Consider the following 21,657-nt stretch of genomic DNA (forward strand, 5'->3'; position numbering starts at 1 on the left):
CAATAATTATTGTACACCCGATTTTTTTTAAATTTTGTGTTTTAAATTTCAAGACACCAACTTAAACCCAAAAATTTGGTCAGTTTTGGATTTTTGGTCTTTGCCCCGCCTTAATTACAAGAACATTGATATCATATCACTAAAAAAAACTACATTAATTATGAACAATATAATTATTAAAATATTGTGATAGTAATAATATTTCAAACGACCACTGTAAAACTTTCATTGAGACTAGACCTGGTTATTGGGCGGGGCGGGTCAGGGTCGGTGCGGGTCAATTGCGGGTCAGGGTCAAAGAGGGTCACATTTTATAGGGTCAATATAGGATCGGGCCAAAGCGGGTCGCGGGTCGATAATGAGCGGGCCTACAAAATATCAATTAAAATAAATATTGGACAAAGCCATTATTAAATACATATGAATACAAATTAATCTATATAATTATTTTTTACATTATGTATTTTCTTTATCAACTAAATTGGAAAAACATGTTGGCCCTATATTGACCCTACCCAATAAGGGTCCTGTCCACTAATAGCCCTGTCCATTAAAAGCCCTATAAGCTCGGCCCTGACTCTATTATCATTGGACTACTCTGTCCAATAACCACCTCTAATTGAGACATACACAATATTATAAACAAAAAGTCAACCGTCCAACTTGGCTATATGCCAGCACATAACACTATACTACATTATAAATATCATAGTATATGTTTTCCAAAGCGTAGAGTAGTGCGTCTACCTGTGGAAAAAAAGCATCTCACTTGAATTTTCTTCTTGTTCCAATTTGCGTGTAGCTCACTAGCACCATCGTCAGGTGTACGCAACCTCAATCAGGTGTTTATGGTACGTAAACACGAAACTGTTCTATTATGTATGTCCAGGTCGTTGTATGTAAGTGCAAAAGATAAAGAGACATGAACGCTTTGTTCACGCAGATTATATTGTAATCTTGTTGCAATTAAACAATCTCTTGATCATCTCTCTAAAGGGCTAGGGTTTTGATATTTGTTTATAGTACGGGGCCTTGTATTGTCGGCTCAATCCATACTATGTACCTACAATGTTTGGTAGTAAGGAGGAGATGAGGTCTTTAAGACTTATTCTATCTGAGCCTCCTTAAATCCTAGATTCGACCCTCTTTATATAGAGAGTCATAGATCTTAAATTTTTTTGATATTATTTCCTTATTTACATATATCTGACACATAGTAATTAACAAGATTTCGATATCAACAATGTTATCTTTGTTTGTTTTTTCAAGACAGAACAACGAAAAGGGGACAGAATATGGCAACTTACACATTAAAATCAGACAAGACTTTCCTACAATGTTTTGAGATGGAATCGATCGGAGTGTACGAGCTAGACGGTCTTTACACGTACCCGGTGAAACGGAAGAATTTGATCCATCTCGGAATTAGTATAGGACCCGGGAACAAGTATGAGGTGTTGAAGATTGGGAACAAAGAAATTAGGGGGTCTGAATTGCAGAAACTTACCGAAGATCTATACAACTCGCAACTGATTATTAATCGCGAGGGGCTTTGTTTCGTGATGGCGAAAGAGGTCACAACGACGGTGTTAGGACTGGAGTACTTTAGATTGTTTGATCTCTTTGATTGGTCTAAGTACGATGTCGAGACATCGTTCAATACTAGATGGGCTCGTAGAGACTTTGAAGGTGGCCGTCTCTTGGACATAGGTTCAAATCACGGCTGTTGTTATGACAAATTCAAGGAAAAATTGAGAGGGAAAGAAAAAGAAGTAGAGGAGGATGATGAGGACAACTCGGATGAGGAATTGAAAGTTGAAGAAGTAATTGACTTAATAAAAAATATGTTGGTAAAGGAAGAGATCAAAAGACAGAAGGAATTAGATGATAAACAAGAGGTATTCGACAAACTCGAAGAGAAGATGGCTGATATAGAGTTCAAAAAATATTGTCTGATGAAACTTCACTACGTGGGTCATTTTTAATTTTCAAATGGCTAGTATAAAATTATCGTTATTGTATTAAAACAAATCACAATCGTTAATTTGTATTGATTAATGTGAACTGTTAATATAATGTATTTTATTTTTTAAAAAATTATGACAAAAAAAAAAAAAAAAAAAAAAAAAAAAAACCTACCATATTCTTATTAGTTTCTTCTTTATTTAGTCTGTATTTTTTCCCCTTTTACTTATGTACAATCTTTTCTTATATCTGTGTATACTTATTAAATAACAATTTAAATTAATCAATAGAAATAAACGACTTTGATTTGATTTAATACAATAGTCACAATTTTATTGTGGCCATTCACAAGTCATCCTACAAAAAATGCAGCTATCAAATCAGTACCTAGTTCGAAAATTAAACACTTCATTCGATGATGATGAATACAAAGATGGTCGTACCTTTACCAAGGTCTTTTGTGCATATATCCCTATAGAACGAATCGAATCAGCAGCATTGTTGATGCCAAATAAGTATTTGAAATGCGAGAAGACTTTTTATAGCAACTTCGACTTGAACAATTGGAAAGTTAGGGCCTGTTCTCATTGAGTGAACTCAGATGAACTGAACTGAACTGAATATTTTATAAGAGAATGAAATTAGGAGCCGAACTGAACTGAAAATAAATGTATGAGAACATGCCCTTAATTATTCTTCAAGTATGTAGAAGATTGCTTATACAATGATCCTGAAATTCGAAAGACGGTAATGTATTATTATGCCGGTGGAAGTGATAGCTTTGAGAAAAAGAATTATGTTTTTCTAAGCTATGCCACCCAGGTTCTTCGATTTCTAAGCTGTACCCATACATTTTCAAAGTTATAAGATGTGCCCTCTATCTTACGATATTTTATCAACAATACCCTTTGACATCCATATCCGTCACTGAAATTAAATTTATTTGTGTATTGACCCTAATCCTATCCTAAATTAACATGAAATGACTCAATATGACCCAACCCACAATGCGTGGTTCGTGCAGGCGGATGCACGATCCACATGGTGCATCTATCTCTTCCAAAAAAAGCGAAAAAAACATTGCATAGAAATATAAAGAACATTTAGTTTAAGTAAAAAGAACATATTATAGAATTGTAAAGAACATTGTACAGAAATGTAAAGAACATTCCGTTAAAGTGCAAAGAACATGTTATAAAATTGTAAAGAACATAACGTGCAGTTAAATAATGTTCTTTATCTTCATGTTCTTTGATTGTCAGAATAATGTACTTTTATTTGTGACATATGTTAATTGTTTATTTTGAAATGTTCTTTGAATTTTGTCTTTAGATTATGGTGGTTGAATAAAAATAATGTTCATTATATTATATTATCATTAAAGGTGATAAAAAATTCGGGTCAGACTAGGCTATAACATAATATCTCGTGTCCAAAAAACCCGAAAAATGTAGTGGGATTTTCGGCTTTTTTTCGGGCCGAGTTTGGATTTTTTTTAATTAAAAATGCATTTTTAGGCTTGTCTAAACCTGCCCTATTTTCGGGCTGGGCCGGGCCGAAATTGATCACCTCTAATTATCATGTTTTTAATTAATATTACGGATGTTCTTTAGATATATATATAAAGAACATGAAGTTGGATTTTTTTTTACAAAATAGGTATATGTTCTTTATAAAACAACTATATGTTCATTACAATACAACTATATGTGATGTTCTTTATGAAAAACTATATGTTCTTTACAAAACAAATGTATGTTCTTTACTGAACAACCGAATGTTCATTCCGCGTTTTTAAAGAGAAAACGGATGCACGGAGCATCGTGCATCCACCTCCATAGAAAAAATTTCACCCAACCCAACCCAAACCTATCATGATTATCCGAATGAATCGATAACATGATATGGAAACCCTATGTGTGAAATTAATTTAATTCTAGGCATGATCTAAGTATTTATTTTAGGTTTTGAAATTGAGAATAATTTGGGTCATTGTTCAATGGTCGTCGTACATGGTGAATTAATGATATATTATTCGGTCTAATTTGGTGACCTTGTGTGTATAGTCTCCAACTGCTTTCACCAGTTCTAACTTATGAGCATATATAATGCACATACAAAATATACCTAAACAAACCATATAATGTGAACATAATCTAATCTTCTAATGGATCAGTCATCATTTGAGTATTATTTAATCTGTTATGTGATCAATTTATAACAATCTTATAACATTAAAAGGCATTATATTGTCACGAACGCTAATTTGTTCTCTTTGTATGTGAAGTTTCCTTCTCTATGGCTTTAAAATAAGTTATGGCTAAAAGAATTCAAAACATGGTACTTTGTATTTGGTTTGGAAAGTAGTTGACACAACTGATGATGCATTTATAGTAAACAATAAGCTAGTGGTTTGGTCCAAATAAACTCATTGATTATTTTTTCTAACAAAAAACTTATTGGTTAGACTATAAATATATGCAATCCATAGCTTATAGAATTGCACATACATAGCTTATTATATGTTTTGAAGGGTAACTCAAATCAATTTTACTCAATTGTTTGCAACAACAACAACAACAACAACAACAAAATGAACGCTCTTTACAAGCTTAGAGTGGCAGCAAATGAGGCTAAGAGGCAACAAGCAACTAAGAATATGAAGCGAGAAAACTTGAGGAAGAAAGAAATGGAGTTAGGGAATTATAGAATGAGGTACTCATTTGAACATACAAAAATGCAAGACGCGCCAAAGAATTGGAAAAGAACGTATTGGGTAGAGTTGAAGAAGAAGCAAGACGAGGCAGAAAGATGGAGAAGGATGCAATATAGGATAGAGTTTAACAAGAAGGCGGCGTACCTAGTACAGTTAAAGAGGAGACAAGATGCGGTTGAGAGTTGGAAAAAGACGTACGCCATAGAGTTGAAGAGAAGAGAAGATGCAGCAGTTGATTGGAATAGGAATTACTTGGTAGGATTAAAGAGGAAAAAAGATGAGATTGAAACATTGAAAATGGAGTTGCGTTTAATGAGGTAGTTAACCTGAAATATTCAACGAGAAATAGGTTATGATGAAATAGCTTGAATGTTTGATCAATACTTATATATACAAAAACTTTTGTATACATCCGATTTACACTAATATTAGTGTACATCGAGCAGTATAATGGTAACTTTTAGCTAATTTTAGGGTAACTTTTTGTCTTTTTTTGGATAACTTTAAACATAATACAATTTTTATATAAATCAACAACAAGAAAAGTTTTATAAAGATAATTTAATTACATTCAATCACTAATAATTGATTTTAGTCATTTAAAATGTGATTCTTTACTAATAAAGCATAGATAATTTTTATTTGAATTGAGTTACTTTAACGCATATTGGGATAACTTTTATTCATTTCACGGGTAACTTTTAATCACTTTAGGTTATCTTTATAATGGATGTACAATAATTATTGTACACCCGATTTTTTTAAAAGTTTAGTTCATTGCTATTTATTTTCCAGCATCAAATTAAATAAGATGGATTTAGTTATCCACGCAAGTGTGTACTTTGAACTTGTATGTTGTATTATTCCATCCGTCCAATTTTTAAGTGTTTGTTTTTCTAATTGGGTGCCCCATAATTATTATAAGTGCCTATTTCTATTTTTATTTTTATTTTTATTTATTTTTTTTGAAAATTCTAATGCCATATTTTAAAATATTCCATTAATTTTAAAATTAACATACAACTTAATATATTTGCAACAATTCTCAATTTTAGAAAAAAGTTATGCAAAATAAAAATCACTCAAAAAATTCTTCCAATTACCAAAAATAAATAAATAAATATTACGACTCTTTGTAACCATAAAGATAGAAATATATTAAGGGCTCAAGAACTTCAATAATATTCTCTTCAACATTATTTGTTATTGCATTATTGGGCATTGGAACCTCATTAGCCACTATGTACGCGTTAAATATATATCTTGTAGATATATTTGCATGTATATCTTATACTTAGTCAAAGGTTGTTAATTAGTAAATTTTCGAACAGAAATCAGATTTTTGATCAATTTAGGAGCATGTAGAACATTTTTCAAGGAAAGGGGTTGACAAGAGGAAGACAAATTAGATTGACCACAGCCAAGAATTGGAATAGTGTGACCATTACCAACAACAATATTATTATTTGGATGATTGTTCAAATTAAAATAAGACGAGAGGTTACCGGAAGAGGACGTCATATGAGACGTGGCACCAGTGTCCATATAACAAGCCGAATCAGGTTGCTGCAGAGTCATTGTGTGCATTGCGGCTTCAATATCGGTAGGAGAATAAGACATGGACTGCCCAATTTGTGAAGAAGGAGCCTGCTGCACATAGGCCTGCTGTTGTGGCCTTGGGCCCAATACACCAGCTTGCTTGTGAAAGGAGGGTGGTCTAGCCCACCCTTGAGTGGGATATGGACATGGAGGTACGGGCCAAGACCACCCCCATGGATATTGCTGCCACTACGGGGGGGGGGGGGGGGGGTGGCTGCTGTCCACCGCTGCCACCAGGTTGAATTGGCTCCCTTTAATTTGCCGCCACCACCTGTGCCGGAGCTGCCGCCGCGACCGCCACCGGTGTTTTTCCGAGCACCATTGTTCTTTCGGCCACCCGAATTTGAACCACCATTGTGCTTCTTTTTGGACTGACCCGATTTTTCAGATTCACCATCATCAATCAAAGCCGCCACCATAGCGGATTCCGTGGCTGCTTCCTTGGCCAACCCAGATTCTTCGAGGACCAACATTGAACGAGCCTTGTAGAATGGAGGCAGGGGGTTGCTCTGGCAGATAATAGTACCTACGCCGCGATAAGCACGGGTAAGTCCTCCAACCATTTGTAACACCATACGGCTGTCGGAAACCGGAGCCTCGCGTTTTTTAATTGATCCGCAAGGGATTTGAGACGTTGGCAATAAGCAGAAGCATTCGGGAAATCCTCCATAGAAGTAGAAGAGAACTCCTGTTCAAGAGCAACGGCACGGGAATGTTGATTGTCTTGGAATATATCACGCAATCTATCCCAGGCTTCCATGGTCGTAGCATCCGGTTCGATAATGGTGTTCAATAGGTCACGAGAAATAGTCGAATAAATCCACGATATAACCGTGGCATCCAAGGTCGCCCAAAGTTCCTTTTCTTCATCAGTGGAAGGAACTTTACCCTTACCTTTAGAAGGAGGGATGATATGATCGAGGACCTTCTTGCGTGAATCTTGAAAAATTCTGCCCATGTAGAGTAAGAGACGTTCTCCATTTCAAGAACAATAGGGATACATGTTTGGATATTGGTGACGGTGAAAGCAGGGTGAAAAGAAGATTTGTTTTCTGCCATAGAGAATAGCCGGAAAAGAAATAGAGAGGAAGAAGATGGAGAACAGAACAGTGAGCAGAGAATGAAGCAAAGGGCAAGCGAGAAGAATACCCTATGCGTCTGATACCATCAAAGAATTGTGGAATATTTTCCTTGATTATCCACAATAAGCAAGTCAGAATATATACAAGCTAATGCCTTTAATTAGGCGTGATACTAGCCTAATTAAATACAAGGAGCTAATTAACAAAATACAAGGAGCTAATTAACAACCTTTGACTAAGTATAAGATATACATACAAATATATCTACAAGATATATATTTAACAATACAAAAAAAGATTGTCCATATTCACATTAGAGGAGCAAGAATGGCTTATGAGATCAAGCAAATTAGTAATAAAATTAAAAGACATTGTCACAATTGCCATTTATTTTTTTTCTCCTTGTATGGGCAAAGCTACGAATTAAAATCAAAGGGGACTAAAACTTTAGATAAAATAGTACTCTATATTGTATTTTGTATTTTATTTTTCATTGCAACAACCTTTTATAAAAATAGCTAATTTGACAAAAGTATTTACCAAAGAGCGCGTTTTTGGTGCCCCCAGCCACACCGTGCGGCATAACGGGAAACACCAAAATAACGGAGTTAACAAACTTTCCAAAAAATGCGGAGCCCAAACTCCCAAAAAGCGCGCAGCCCAAAATTTTTATTAAAGTCTGACACATTTCACAAACCTACAAACACGCCGCAATTTCTCAACTCACTCATCCAGAATTTCTCACATCACTCATTCCAGAATTTCTAGCTCCACTCATTCCAGATTGATTAATTATTTCAAAATTTTTTGTACTATGGCAGACGAAGAACAACTTTTTCCAGATTCACAAGAATCAATGGAAATAGAAGAAATTGGAGATTCATTGATGAATCTAGAGATCGAAAACAAAATTAGAGAAATCAAAGAACACTTATTACAAAACATCGAATACCAAGGTAAATACATTCAAATATTCATATTAAATTTTCTGCTATGAAAGATCTAGAAACACCTAATCCTAAAAAACATTAGAAAGTAACCCCAAGTAACCCCTAATAACCCTTTAAGTAACCCTTTAAGTAAACCCTAGTAACCCTTTAAGTAGCCACTAGAACCCCAAGTAACCCCTAGAAGCCCAAAATAACCCCTAATAACCTTTTAAGTAACCCTTTAAGTAAACCCATTAAATTATTCCCCATTAACGTAACCCCTCTAGTAACCCCTCTAGTAAGCCACTAACTAATCCCTCTGTGACCTCATTAATGTAACCCCCTCAGTAACCCCATAATAACCCCTTTAGTAACCTCCTCAGTAACCCGCCCAGTAACCACATTAAAGTAACCCATTCTAGTAACCCTTCTAGTAACCCCATTAGAGTAACCATTTTAAAATAACCCCTTCTAGTAACCCCCTTAGTAATCAATGTAATAACCCCTATAGTAACCCCATAGTAATTAATGTAGTAAACCCCTCTAGTAATCCCCTATGTAACCCCTCTAGTAACCCCCTCAGTAAACCATCCAGTAACCCCATTACTGTAACCCCTTCAGTAACCCCATTAAAGTAACATTTCAAAGTAACCCCTCTAGTAACCCCTTCAGTAACCCCTCCTGTAACCCCATTAAAGTAACCATTTCAAAGTAACCCCTCTAATAACCCCTGAGTAACCCCTCAGTAAAGTACTAGTAACCCCTCTCAGTAAACCATCCAGTAACCCCATTAAAGTTACCCCTGTAGTAACCCTTGTATTAACCCCTTCAGTAACCCCTCCTGTAACCCCATAAAAATAACCATTTTACAGTAACCCCTCTAGTAACCTCTGAGTAACCCCTCTAGTAACCGCTAAGTAACCCCTCTAGTAACCGCTGAGTAACCCCTCTAGTAACCCCCTCTAGTAACACCATTAAAGTAACTTCTTCTAGTAACCATAAAAGTAACCTCTTCTAATTCTTGATACATAAACTGCAGAAACAAATGATAACACAGCAGAAACAAGTGACAACACAACAGAGAAGGTTTCAAGCACATTAACAGAAGAAAGCAATAACGATAACATGCAAACACAACAAAGTAAAGGTCAGCAACAAGAAGATTTTGATTTTACAGGAAGCTTAATAGGATATACTGCAGAAACTTTGGATGAAATCCATGAAATATATAAGAAGCATGCATTTGTTATGGGTTTTGGAGTAAGACAATCAACCACCAGATGGACTCAAGGAGAAAACAAACAAATTAAGGGAAGATTTTGTTTGTCCTAAAGAAGGCTTTAGATGCAAACCCAAAGTTCAAAAAACTCCTCCTCCAGTAAATGAAAACAGGAAAAAAACAAGACAAGTTCCTTTAACAAGAACAGGATGCAAAGCATTTATCAGAGCAAAAAAGAACAAGGAAGGGAAGTTTGAAATTAAGGAACATGTGATTAATCACAATCATGACTTAACTAGAAAAGCATGGCAACATCTACATAGGTCAGAAAGAAAGATCACTGAAGACAAAGCAAAAGTAATTGATTTCATGGCAGAGAGTGGATTAAAGCCTACTGAAGCTTACAATCTAATGACTAAAGAAGCTGGAGGTGAAGAATTGCTAGGGCACACTTTAAGGGACCATTTAAACTACATTTCAAGAAGAAAAATGAAAGAAATTGAAGGAGGGGATGCACAAACAGTTATAGACAGTCTATATCAAATACAGGCATAAGAAGAAGACTTTTTTTTTCAGATTCAAACTTGGAGGTGATGAAAACACCAACAAGTTAACAGGCATCTTCTAGAGAGACTCAGAAATGAAGGAAGACTTCAACATTTATGGTGATGTAATCATTTTTGACACAACATATAGAACTAACAAATACAATCTCATTTGTGCCCCTATTGTAGGAATCAACAATCATTGGCAAACTGTGATGTTTGGTTGTGCATTTATTGTTGATGAGAAGATTGCTACATTTGAGTGGGTTTTGTCAACTTTTAAGAAGTCTATGGGAGGAAGTCAGCCCGCCACAATATTCACAGATCAAGACTTGGTAATGGCAAAAGCAATTGAAAAGGTAACCACTGCAGTAATTTTTTGTAATCCCCTACATAACTATCTCCCCAAATAAACCTTAATATTTAACCCCTGAAAACATATAAAATTAATTAAGTAACCCCAGTAAGTATTTTAAGAAACCTCATTCATTATTTAACCCAATCAACCCATATAAAATTATTTAACTAACCCCATTAATTATTTAAGTAATCCCATAAAGCAACAATTAACACCTAGAAGCCCTAAGTAACCCCAAGTCACCCGGCCCCTAGAAACCCCAAGTAACCCTTGAGAATTTGTAAAATGACTTGACTATCATAAAAAAATCCCATGAGCAGCTATAAAATAAATAACCCCATTAATTAAAATAAGTATCCCCAATTAACCCCATGAAATAACAAGTAACCCCAAGTAATGCCTAATAACCCCTAAAAGAAACATAAAACTTCAAGTGACCCCTAAAAGCCCTAATTAATTCCTAGAAGTAATAAAGATAACATATAATTGCATTAGTATAAATAAGTAACCACTGAGCACATGTAAAATGACTATAGAATCATAACTAACCCTAAGTAACCCCTAGAAATAACAAGTAACCCCTACAAATTAGCAACAAGTAACCCCTAGAAATAACAAGTAACCCCAACCCCTAAAATCAGCAACAAGTGAACCCCAATATCACAAAGTAACCCCAAGTATCCCCTAAAAACCCCAAATAATGCCAGATAACCCCTAAAAGAAACAAAAAACTTCAAGTGACCCCTAAAAGCCCTAATTAATTCCTAGAAGTAATAAAAGATAAAATATAATTGCATTAGTTAAATAAGTAACCCCTGAGCACATGTAAAATGTCTATAGAAACATAAGTAACCATAAGTAACCCCTAGAAATAACAAGTAACCCCTACAACTAAAATTAGCAACAATTAAGTAACCCCTAGAAGCCCCAAGTAACCCCAAGTAACCTCTGAGCACCTGTAAAATGACTTAAGTATCATAAGTAACCAATTAATTAACATAAATAACCCCAAGTAACCCCTAGAAATAACAAGTAACCCTAACCCCTAAATTTAGTAACAAGTGAACTTTAGAAGACCAAAGTAACCCCTAAAAAACCCAAATAATTCCTAGAATTAATAAGAGATAACATATAATAACAATAATAAAAATAAGTAGACCCTATAACAATCCATAAAACTTAAACTCTTTATGTATCCTATATAAAAATCTTTAATAATTTGCTTCAATTGTGAACTTATAGGTATTTTCTCACTCAAAGCATAGGTTGTGTATTTGGCATCTAATTAAAAATGTTGTTTCAAGATTTGGAGCATTAAAACGAAACACAGCTTTCAAAGATGCATTCAATAAATGTCTAAGTGGTTGCGTAACTGAAGAAGAATTTCAAGCTTGTTGGGATAACATGATAACAACCTATAAACTTGAAAAAAATACATGGTTCAAAAGGTTATATAACCTTAGGGAAAAGTGGTGCACAGCTCTGAGTAAAGACTTTTTTTCTGCTGGTATTTTGTCATCTCAGAGAAGTGAGAGTACTAATAATGTTGTTGGGTTTAAAGCAAACAAGAACACAAGTCTATCATATTTTTTCAGAATATTCAAGCAAACTGTGAAGAGATGGAGAAAAAAAGAATCTGATACAGATTTCCAGTGTTCAAACTCTGAACCAACATCAAATCTCCCCATGTATGGACTATTAAAGCATGCATCAGAAACATACACACAAACAATATTCAGATATTTTGAGTCAGAATTCAGCTATTCAATGGGATGCATAGCACATCTGCATGGTCAATTGGGAGATCATTACTTTTATGAGGTGCAAATTGAAGATGATATATCATCTAGGCAAAAGGTCACATATGTCAGTTCAGAAAACAGAGTTGCATGCTCATGCAAAAATTTTGAAGAAGTAGGTTGGCTTTGTTATCATTGTATACGAATCTTACACCAGCATTCAGTTACAAAAATTCCAGAACATTACATCTTAGCAAGATGGACAAAGCTAGCTAAATCTAATGTATGGAAAAAAAAGATGATCATGAAGCAAAAAATTCAACAGGAATACAAAAATTCAAGCCTTGGCGTCACACAATGGCAAGAAAGTCCTACAATCTTATACTGAAATATCAACATCACAAAGAAACACGGAGCTTCATTGAGTTACAACTAAAGAAAATTGATAAAGAAGCAGATCTAATAAAAAGACAGCTAGAACTGCAAGATGCAGAAGAAGAAGAAGATGAACAATCTGTTGAAATCACAAAAGAACAACAAAATCAAGAACAAATACCAAGAGTAAATGATCCAGATCGAGCAAACACAAAAGAAAGAAGCAAAAGAATCAAGGGACATTTTGAAAAAGAAAAACAACCAAAAGCAAAGAAAACAAAAGCAATGCAAGCCAAAGGTGACACAAGGGAATTTGGGACAATAACACCGGTTATAAATCCAAAGTTATTTTAGTTTCGTAATGTTTTTAATTTACAAAAATTACAGTTTATGAATAATGTAAACAAATATTTATTAATTTATTGTTTACTTTGACATTTATCATGTACTTTGACTATTGCTTTCAATTGTTATAACTTGTATCTAATAGTGTGTATCACACAAACCAATACAAAACACCGTTAATTCAAAATAGAACCAAGTAACCCCATCAAGAACCAAGTAACCCCAAGTAACTCCAACAAGAACAAAGCAACCCCTACAAACACCAAGTAACTCCTACAAACACCAAGTAACCCCTAGAAAAAATATATAACCCCAAGTAACTCCTAGTAACCCCAAGTAACTCCTAGTAACCCTAAAAACATCAAGTAATCTCTAGGAGACCAAAGTAACAATCTGTTGAAAGTAATACCAAAAAGCAGAAAGTAAGCCCTATAAGAACAAAGTAACCACTACAAGAAGAAAGTAACCTTTACTACAAGCACAAAAAAACCACAAGTAACCCCAAGCACAGAGTAACCCTAAGTAACCCTAAAAAGCACCAAGTAACCATTAAATTTCCATAGACACAAAAGAAGGAATAAACCCTAATATATAGAACAAATTTTAAACAAATTATACTTAAACAAGAGATATAAAATAAAATATTAACAAATTATACGAATAAAGAAAAAATAATGTTTAATCAGATCTAAAATCCTAAAAAAAAATTACTAAAATTTACTTCTTACTGTAATTTTCAATTTGTCTTCTTAACTACTGGTGGTGTACTCTTAGGTGCTGAAGCTTTACTGTTACGTGCATGTACTTTACTGTTAGCCACTGCTACAGCTTTGGATTTGGATGCCGGGGCTGGTTCTACTGCTGATGCTGGTGCTGTTTCTGCTGCTGACATATTTCGAGTTGATCTTTTTCCTGCAGCTGCCTCTTCTGCTGGTGCCTCTTTTGCTTGGTTTTCAACAGTTGCTGAAGATGAATTAGATAACTTTCTTTTTGCAAAATCCTCTTCCGCTGCTATTGTAGCAGCCACCAACGCAGCTTCTTCTTTTTCAACTTTAGCTTTCCGTCTTCTTTCATAATCAGCACGTTGCTCTGCCTTATAAGCCTCAATTTCAGCCTCTTTAATGAGCTTCTCATTTTTTAAGACTTCAGCCATAATCATTTCATGATTTTTGACATATTGATCAACACGGGACAAGATAAATTTTCTTTCATTATTCAAATCAAACAACACCAATGAAGCACAAATTTCAGCCCGATAACGACGGCGTTGAATAACCTACATAACAATATAAAGAAATTTAAATCAACAACTAAAAAACAACAAAACAGCAATGTAAAGACTATAAGAGACAAAGAAATAATTAAAGTAACCCCAGAATATCTACTTTAGTAACCCCTCCAGTAACGACTCTAGTAACCCTCTGTAATAACTCATCTAGTAACCTCCTAAGTAAACCCGTTAATTTAAGTACCCACCTTAGTAACCCCTCTAGTAAACCCAAAGTAAATACAAAAACTTTGGATTTAACAATATTAAAACATAAAAGCATTTAAAAGAAATACCTAATTTAAACAATAACTTCTAAATGTTTTCCCAAAATATGAAGCACAGTGATATAGACACAATACTCCGCAATCCACATTTTGACCCACTTTTTGTCCATCCAATTTGATCATCCGAATTGGGAAACCCACCACATCCACTCCATCTTCACGGCCTTTGATTGTCATGTATCTTGACATAAGATATCTCTAACAAACACAAACAGAGTTAGGGTGGTTACTAACATATTCCTTTAAAAAAAAATACTAACACAAAAATGTAACCCCTTAAGTAACCACAATAGAAACAAAAAAATACAAAAATATATTAAAAGCCTTACCAAACGATATGTGATACTATAATATACAGAATGCAATCCATCAAACTTTGTTGTATACTTCTTTAAATTCTCGTCATAGATTGAATACTTTCTGTTGTCAAGATAATCAATGGTATTGTCTAAAAAGTTCACCACAGCAACAACATAGTGATTATCATACCAGATTGGCATAAAAACCTGCATAAACAACATCATTTTGTACAAAATTGTCATACCAAATTAACTAACTTCATATAGAAGAAAATTTGACAAAAGATCAGTTTTGTACCAGCTTTGCAGTCAAAATATCAGTACATTTAACATTCAAAAACCAAGTGTCCCATGCCCCATATACATCTCTCTCATATACACAACCATCACCAGCAAAAAGACACTGCAGAACAGGCCACTACATGAAACAAACAAGCATAAATAAGTAAGATTCTATAATTTCTGTTACAGAATTAAAATTAAACATTTCAAACTTACCATATGGTCATCGCCAATGAAAACTCTATTATAAGTGAAACCTGTCAAGACCTCCTCAAGATTAAGAAGAATATAAAAACAGTCCATCACACGACTTGATATTAACTGCCCTGGGATCAATGTACTAAATTCTTCACGATTCAACTGATATACCTCAGAATAATGGAATATAGTCTCCCTGTTATAAAATAACACAAACAAAATTATTAGTACACCTACAAATAACAAGTTACACAAAAACACTTTAACATAATAAGTAACCCCTAGAAGTAACATATAATAACCTCCAATGTAACCCCTATCCTTATACCCCAAAGTAACCCCTGCTCCTGTAAAATTAATAAAGTAACCCCATTAAGGACACTGGGTAACCCTAGTATAAAAGAACCACTTAAATAACCCCTAAGTGAACCCTTAGTAACACCTTCAGTAACCCCTCAATACCTCAGTAATCCTCTTAGTAACCCCTTAAGTAACCCAAATAACCCCTCAGTGAACCCTCAGTAACCCCTCAATACCTCAGTAATCCTCTTAGTAACCCCTTAAGTAACCCCTTAGTATCAACTTAAGTAACCCCTCAATCCTCAGTAACCACATTAAAGTAACCCCTCAATATTCAGTAACCACGTTAAAGTAACCCCTATAGTAGACCCTCAATAACCAATTAAACAACCCAAAAAAACCACAAGTAACCCCTAAAACCAACAAGTTAAACCACAAGTAACCCCTAAAACCAACAAGTTACCCATAAATGCACCAAATAACCTCTAAAAGCAACAAGAAATCCCAAGTAACACCTAGAAATCCCAATTATTCATCTAGAAATCCCAAGTATTTCCTTTTTGCAACAACTAACACCTAGAAGTTTAAAGAAACCCTAAAAATCCAAAGAAACCCCTAAATGCAACATGAAACACCTAAAACCCATAAGTAACCCCTAAAAGTAACATATAATAACCTCCAATGTAACCCCTATCCTTATACCCCCAAAGTAACCCCTGCTCCTGTATAATTAATTAAGTAACCCCATCATGGACACTAGGTAACACCAGTATAAAACACTATACATACATGTAATCCCAAGTAACCCCAAGTAACCCCTACTTGCCCCAAATAACCTCTAAAACAAACAAGTAACCCCAATTAACCCCAACAGATCCCAAGTACAGTTTTAATACAATAAGTAACCCCTAAAAGTCCAAAGTAATCCCTAAAAATCCAAAGAAACCACTCAATGCAACAAGTAATCCAAAGTAACCCCAAAAACCACAAGTAACCCCAAAAACCACAAGTAACCCATAAAACCAAAAAGTAACCCCTAGATGCCCCACAAAATCTATAAAAGCAACAATTACCCCAAGTAAACTCTAGAAATCCCAAGTATTTCCTTTATGCAACAAGTAAACACTAAAAGTTTAAAGTTAAATACTTACAAATCATCAACACCGGAATAATTCTCAACAAAACAATAATCAGCAACCTTAAGCCTCAACTCCTTCATCGCGTAGAGTTTCTTCCTGTTGTTTCTAACTCTTAAAGATCCTGATGTCAGCTGTAAAGTATAACCACCAGATTGACCACAATAAATACTACAGCTTAATAGACCAGATGTATCTTTAAAAGTAGAACCACTACTATCAGAATTTTCATCTGGAATATGAGAATTATGAGCATCCTCACCGTCAGGATCTACATCTTTCATCTTTTCCTTCAAAATTTTTAAAGCTTCTTCATCAGTGTGACCAGGAAGAGAACACCACAATATTTCCTTCTTCTTTCTAGGATTACTAGAACTGCTTGATCCAGATTTTTTTTTATTTTTCTGCTTTTGAGTTGCAGAAACTTTCCCCTTTGAACCAGAACTCTGAACAGAATTAGATGCACCAACTGGTGCAGAAGAAGCAGCACCACCAATGGAAGATGACAAAGCAGAATGCAGAACAGGAAAAGGTGCGGATACAACAGTAGAAATAGGCTCAACATCATGAAGTATTTCATTTTCTCTTATTGATTTCTTGTTGAGAAATTCAAATTCATCAATAAGGATCACTTCCTGTACCTCACACAAAGAACCACCCACAACAGGTTCTTCCATATTCTGATTGGCAGCTTGAGAATCATCAATGTTGTCATTTTCATCAATCTCAAATTCTCTATCTTGTTGCTCTTCAAACTGAGATAGTTGAATTGTTAAATCATCAATGTTGTCCTTCTCAGTGACAGATTCACCAGCATCTGCCCTTTCATCAGAAAAAGGAACCTGCATTCCGTTTGAAGGTTTCAAACAACCAGCTTCAGAAATTAAACCACTAGCAGTAGGTTCACTAGCAGCTTCTTCCATTTGTATATCTTTAAGACTCAAATCCTGCGTAGTCTCAGTCACAGCTTCTTCACCTTGGTATGTATCAAAAACTCCAATTTCATTATCATTAATCAACCTTACCACATCATTCACAACAGCATTTGAAAATTCCACCATATTGGGATCAATATTTGGTGGAGTTTGCTCAGAAACTTGAGCAAAAATTTCTTTGCTAACTTCATCCTCTCTTTGAACATTTGGTATTTCAATAGGAGTCGAAAGATCTGGATTTGAGTACGAAAACAGATCAAACAAAGGCATATCTGCTTCTTTATTCTTCTTTTTCATACTTTTTTCAGCATTCAGCTCTGGATTTGAGACAGAAAATAGCTCAAAAGAAGGCATATCAGCTTCCTATTGCTTCATTTTCAAACTTTGATCAACAATCTTATCAATTTGTTCCCAAAATGACAAATCATTGAATATTGGATCCAACTGAGAGAGCTCAGGAGATCTCTTCTTCGAAGGAAGCTTCGAATCTTCTTGAACAGCTACTGATTGCTGCTTAATTGATTCAATGTGTTGTTCACATTGATACACAATTAACTTCAAATCTCTCTTCATTAGTAAATACTTCTCCTCAACATCCTAAAATAATTCAAAAACAACACATAAATGAATAACCATAGAGCAAATCTAAAACTACAAATTAAGTAACACTTCAAATAATCCCTTTAAGTAAACCATAATGTAACTCCCTCAAGTAACCTATCATGTAACCCTTCAAGTAGTAAAACCAACAGTAATTAGATAACACAAATAAAGAAATAAGTAACCCCTCTAGTAACCCAACAAGTAATAAACACTTATTATCCCCATCCAACAAGTAACCTAATTAAAAATTACAAGAAGTAACCTTCATGAAATATGTAACTAACATGTAACCCCAAAATAAAATAAAAGAATTAAAAGTAACATAGACTAACAAAGAAAATAAGTAATTGAAAATGTGATACATAACCCCCATAGTAACCCCTTAAGTAACCCCACAAATTAAGTAACCCTTCAAAGAATCCCTCAAGTAAACCATTATGTAACCCCTTAAGTAACCCCATATTATCCCCTTAAGTAACCCCTCAGTATCCACTTAAAAAAACTCCTTAGCAACCCCTTAAGTAAACCCTCATTAACAACCCCTCAGTAACCCATTAATTAACCACTCAGTACTTACATTCTTTGCAACTTTATTGATTTCTTCATTTGATTGAATTTCATTTGGGAGATCAAATGTAACAACCCGAGAAGAAAATGGAGAAGGATTTGCATCCTGACTCTTCTCCTGCTTCTCACCATACGCAACCATATCAGATGAAGATGGTTTTACATTTGCACTTTTTAGATGTTGTACCACTTCTACAGCATCACTTTCTTTCTCTCCCTTTTTCTTTTGATGCTGCACCAACTCTGTAGCATCCTTATACAAATAAATTTTTAAAAAATAAACATCAGAATCCATATTATTATAAAGAAAACATAAATGAAAAACACAAATCACTGTAAAGCATAAAAATTAACACCTTAAGTAACACTTAAAATGTTACCCCTAGTGATTCTTTAAGTAACCTCAAATGAAATACCTTAGAAACAATACAACATTACATTAGTAACTCCTTATGTAACCCCACATAAATCCCTAAAATGAACATCAGAAATATGAAATCCTTAAATAACTCTGTATATAACAACAAATGTAACCCTGTTATAACATCAAAATACTAAAACATATCAAGTAACCCCTTATGTAACCCCTTCAATTACCTCAAATGAAATAAATTAACAACAATACAACATTACATAAGTAACCCCATATGTAACCCCCTAGAAACCCCTGAAATCAACTTCAAAACCATATACCAAAATACTTAAGTAACCCCATATGTAATCTCACATGAAACATCTGAAATCAACTTCAAAATAACAAGCAAAATAAATTACTATAAAATTTATCTTACCCTTGTGAAGAAATCTTCTTATGTTCCTTCTTTCCTTCTTCATCTTCATCTTTCTCTTCCTCTTCCTGTTTATCCTCATCTTCATCCTCAAAAACAGGAAGCTCAGGCAAAGAATCAATTGAAGTTATTGGATATGTATCTTTATCCAATTCACCAACACCATAAACTCCACTCTCATTAGCCAACCTTTTCCTAACTTCTTGATTACCCCAATGTTTAATCAATGGAATAGATGTAGGACAAGCTGCCCCTCTGAACTGGAGCCGATGAAAATAACAAATTTGAAGCAACAAGACACACCCAGCAATATAATTTTGCTTTGGCTTATATCCACTTAACTTATCAGCCAAATCATCCAACACATATTGACACCAATTATATTGCCTAATCATAGACACATCTTCCAAAGCTAAAACAAGCTTTAAATCAGCCAATCTGTTTGTAGTGGGTGTCAGCAAAGTAATCATTGCATACATCACAAAACACTTCTTAAATTCAGCATTCCCTTACTGCATACCTACATCTGATTTCAAAAATCCCTCCAACTGACTCACAGTAACTGTCTTTCCATTACCATATGTGTTCCTCCAATCAACCTTTAAATCATTATCTCCTCGAGTAGAGACTGGAACAGGAACAGATCCCATAGGAATACCAAAGACATCATGCACATCAGCAGCAGTCAACTGAAACTTCTCACCACTGGGCATAACAAACATTCTACTGCTAGGCACAAAGCATTTACACAACCAACGTATCATTTCCCTTGGAAATTCAATCATCTTAATGGAAAATAGACTACCAAAACCAATATCATAAACAGCTCGGGTTTGTTCTTTATTTTTCACTATCAAATTCATCAACTCAACAATGCCCGAAGGTCTACATCGAGCAATAACATCAGAATCCCTATATTAAAAAAAAAAAATCAATTAAAAACACAAATCACAGTAAAGCATAACAAAAAACCCCTAAAGTAACCGCATATGTAACCTTATAAACAATATAACATAGTAAAACATATCAAGTAACCCCATTATATAACCCTTAGTAACCCCATAAGTAACCTCAACTGTAATCACTAGTAAATTATAACATAGTAAATTATGTTACCCTTTTTCAACGTCTACAACTTCAACAACTTCAGCATCTGGTGTTATTTTTCCTGTAGAAGATTTCCGAGTTTTAATAGGTTTTAAATCAACAGATTCATAGACAGCTGTTGATGTTTTTGCTCTTCGAACCTTCGGCTTTACATCTACATCTTCTTCTTTCACCAAATTCCTGCCACGCTTCTTAGCAGCTGGCTTTACCTCAAGATCTTCATCACTACCCTTCACTGGAGGAGCAGCTAGATTTTCATCAACATCTTCAGCAATACTCTCATCCTCTTTATCTGCAGCTACATCAACATCCTTCTGGTCATTAGAATTTACAGCCTTCACATCTTCACTATTCACACTGACACCAGCATCAACACCACCAGCATCAACACCACCAGTATCTTCACCAGCATGAGGAAGAACACCGGCATCACCAATACCACCAGCATCATTTACTACACCTACACAAGAAACAAATCAAAATAAGTCAAGAGTACAAGTGACAATTATAATTTTAATCAACAAGATTTAAAGAAATTAGTTGAGTAACCCCTTGTGTATAACACTCAATAATAATCTAATTAAAATATCCCCTTAAGTAATCTATAAAGTAACCCATTATATAACCCCCTCATAAACCAATAGAAGTAACACCTTGTGTAACAAACTCAATAATAATCCAATAATAATACCAATTAAAGTAACCCCTTTAATAATCACATTAAGGTAACACCTTCAATACCCCAATCAGAAACCCCTCTAGTAACCACATTGAAGTAACCTCTATAGTAAACCATCAGTAACCCCTCAAGTAACCCCTCAGTAACCAATTGAGTAACCCCAAATTTAAGTAACTCCTGAAGTAACACCGCAGAACCACTTAAATAACCCCTAAAAAACCCTCAATAACCCCTCAATAATTTAAGTAACCCCTTTAGTAACCCCTTTAGTAACCCCTTAGTATCAACTTAAGTAACCCCTCAATCTTCAGTAACCACATTGAAGTAAGTACATTGA

At 34.6% G+C, this 21,657-nt stretch overlaps 2 protein-coding genes across 2 annotated transcripts; one reads left to right on the plus strand and one right to left on the minus strand.

Annotated features, from left to right (window-relative positions):
• Positions 1-751: 751 nt before the first annotated feature.
• LOC145636840 (uncharacterized) lies at positions 752-1,985 on the plus strand. Its single transcript, XM_081688384.1, has 2 exons — positions 752-851; positions 1,270-1,985. Exon 2 carries the CDS (start codon positions 1,296-1,298, stop codon positions 1,983-1,985), a length of 690 nt encoding a protein of 229 aa, XP_081544510.1. The 5' UTR covers positions 752-851; positions 1,270-1,295.
• A 4,821-nt stretch (positions 1,986-6,806) lies between these two features.
• LOC145636844 (uncharacterized) lies at positions 6,807-7,238 on the minus strand. The gene has a single exon (XM_081688387.1). It carries the CDS (start codon positions 7,236-7,238, stop codon positions 6,807-6,809), a length of 432 nt encoding a protein of 143 aa, XP_081544513.1.
• Between the last annotated feature and the right edge of the window lie 14,419 nt (positions 7,239-21,657).

This window comes from Chenopodium album, chromosome 1 (genome assembly GCF_948465745.1).
Source record: "Chenopodium album chromosome 1, dcCheAlbu1.1, whole genome shotgun sequence".
Lineage (NCBI taxonomy): Eukaryota > Viridiplantae > Streptophyta > Magnoliopsida > Caryophyllales > Amaranthaceae > Chenopodium > Chenopodium album.

Excerpts from the sequence above, each read along its gene's own strand:
- LOC145636840 (XM_081688384.1), top strand. The coding sequence starts at position 1,296 with ATGGCAACTTACACATTAAAATCAGACAAGACTTTCCTACAATGTTTT.
- LOC145636844 (XM_081688387.1), bottom strand. The coding sequence starts at position 7,238 with ATGGGCAGAATTTTTCAAGATTCACGCAAGAAGGTCCTCGATCATATC.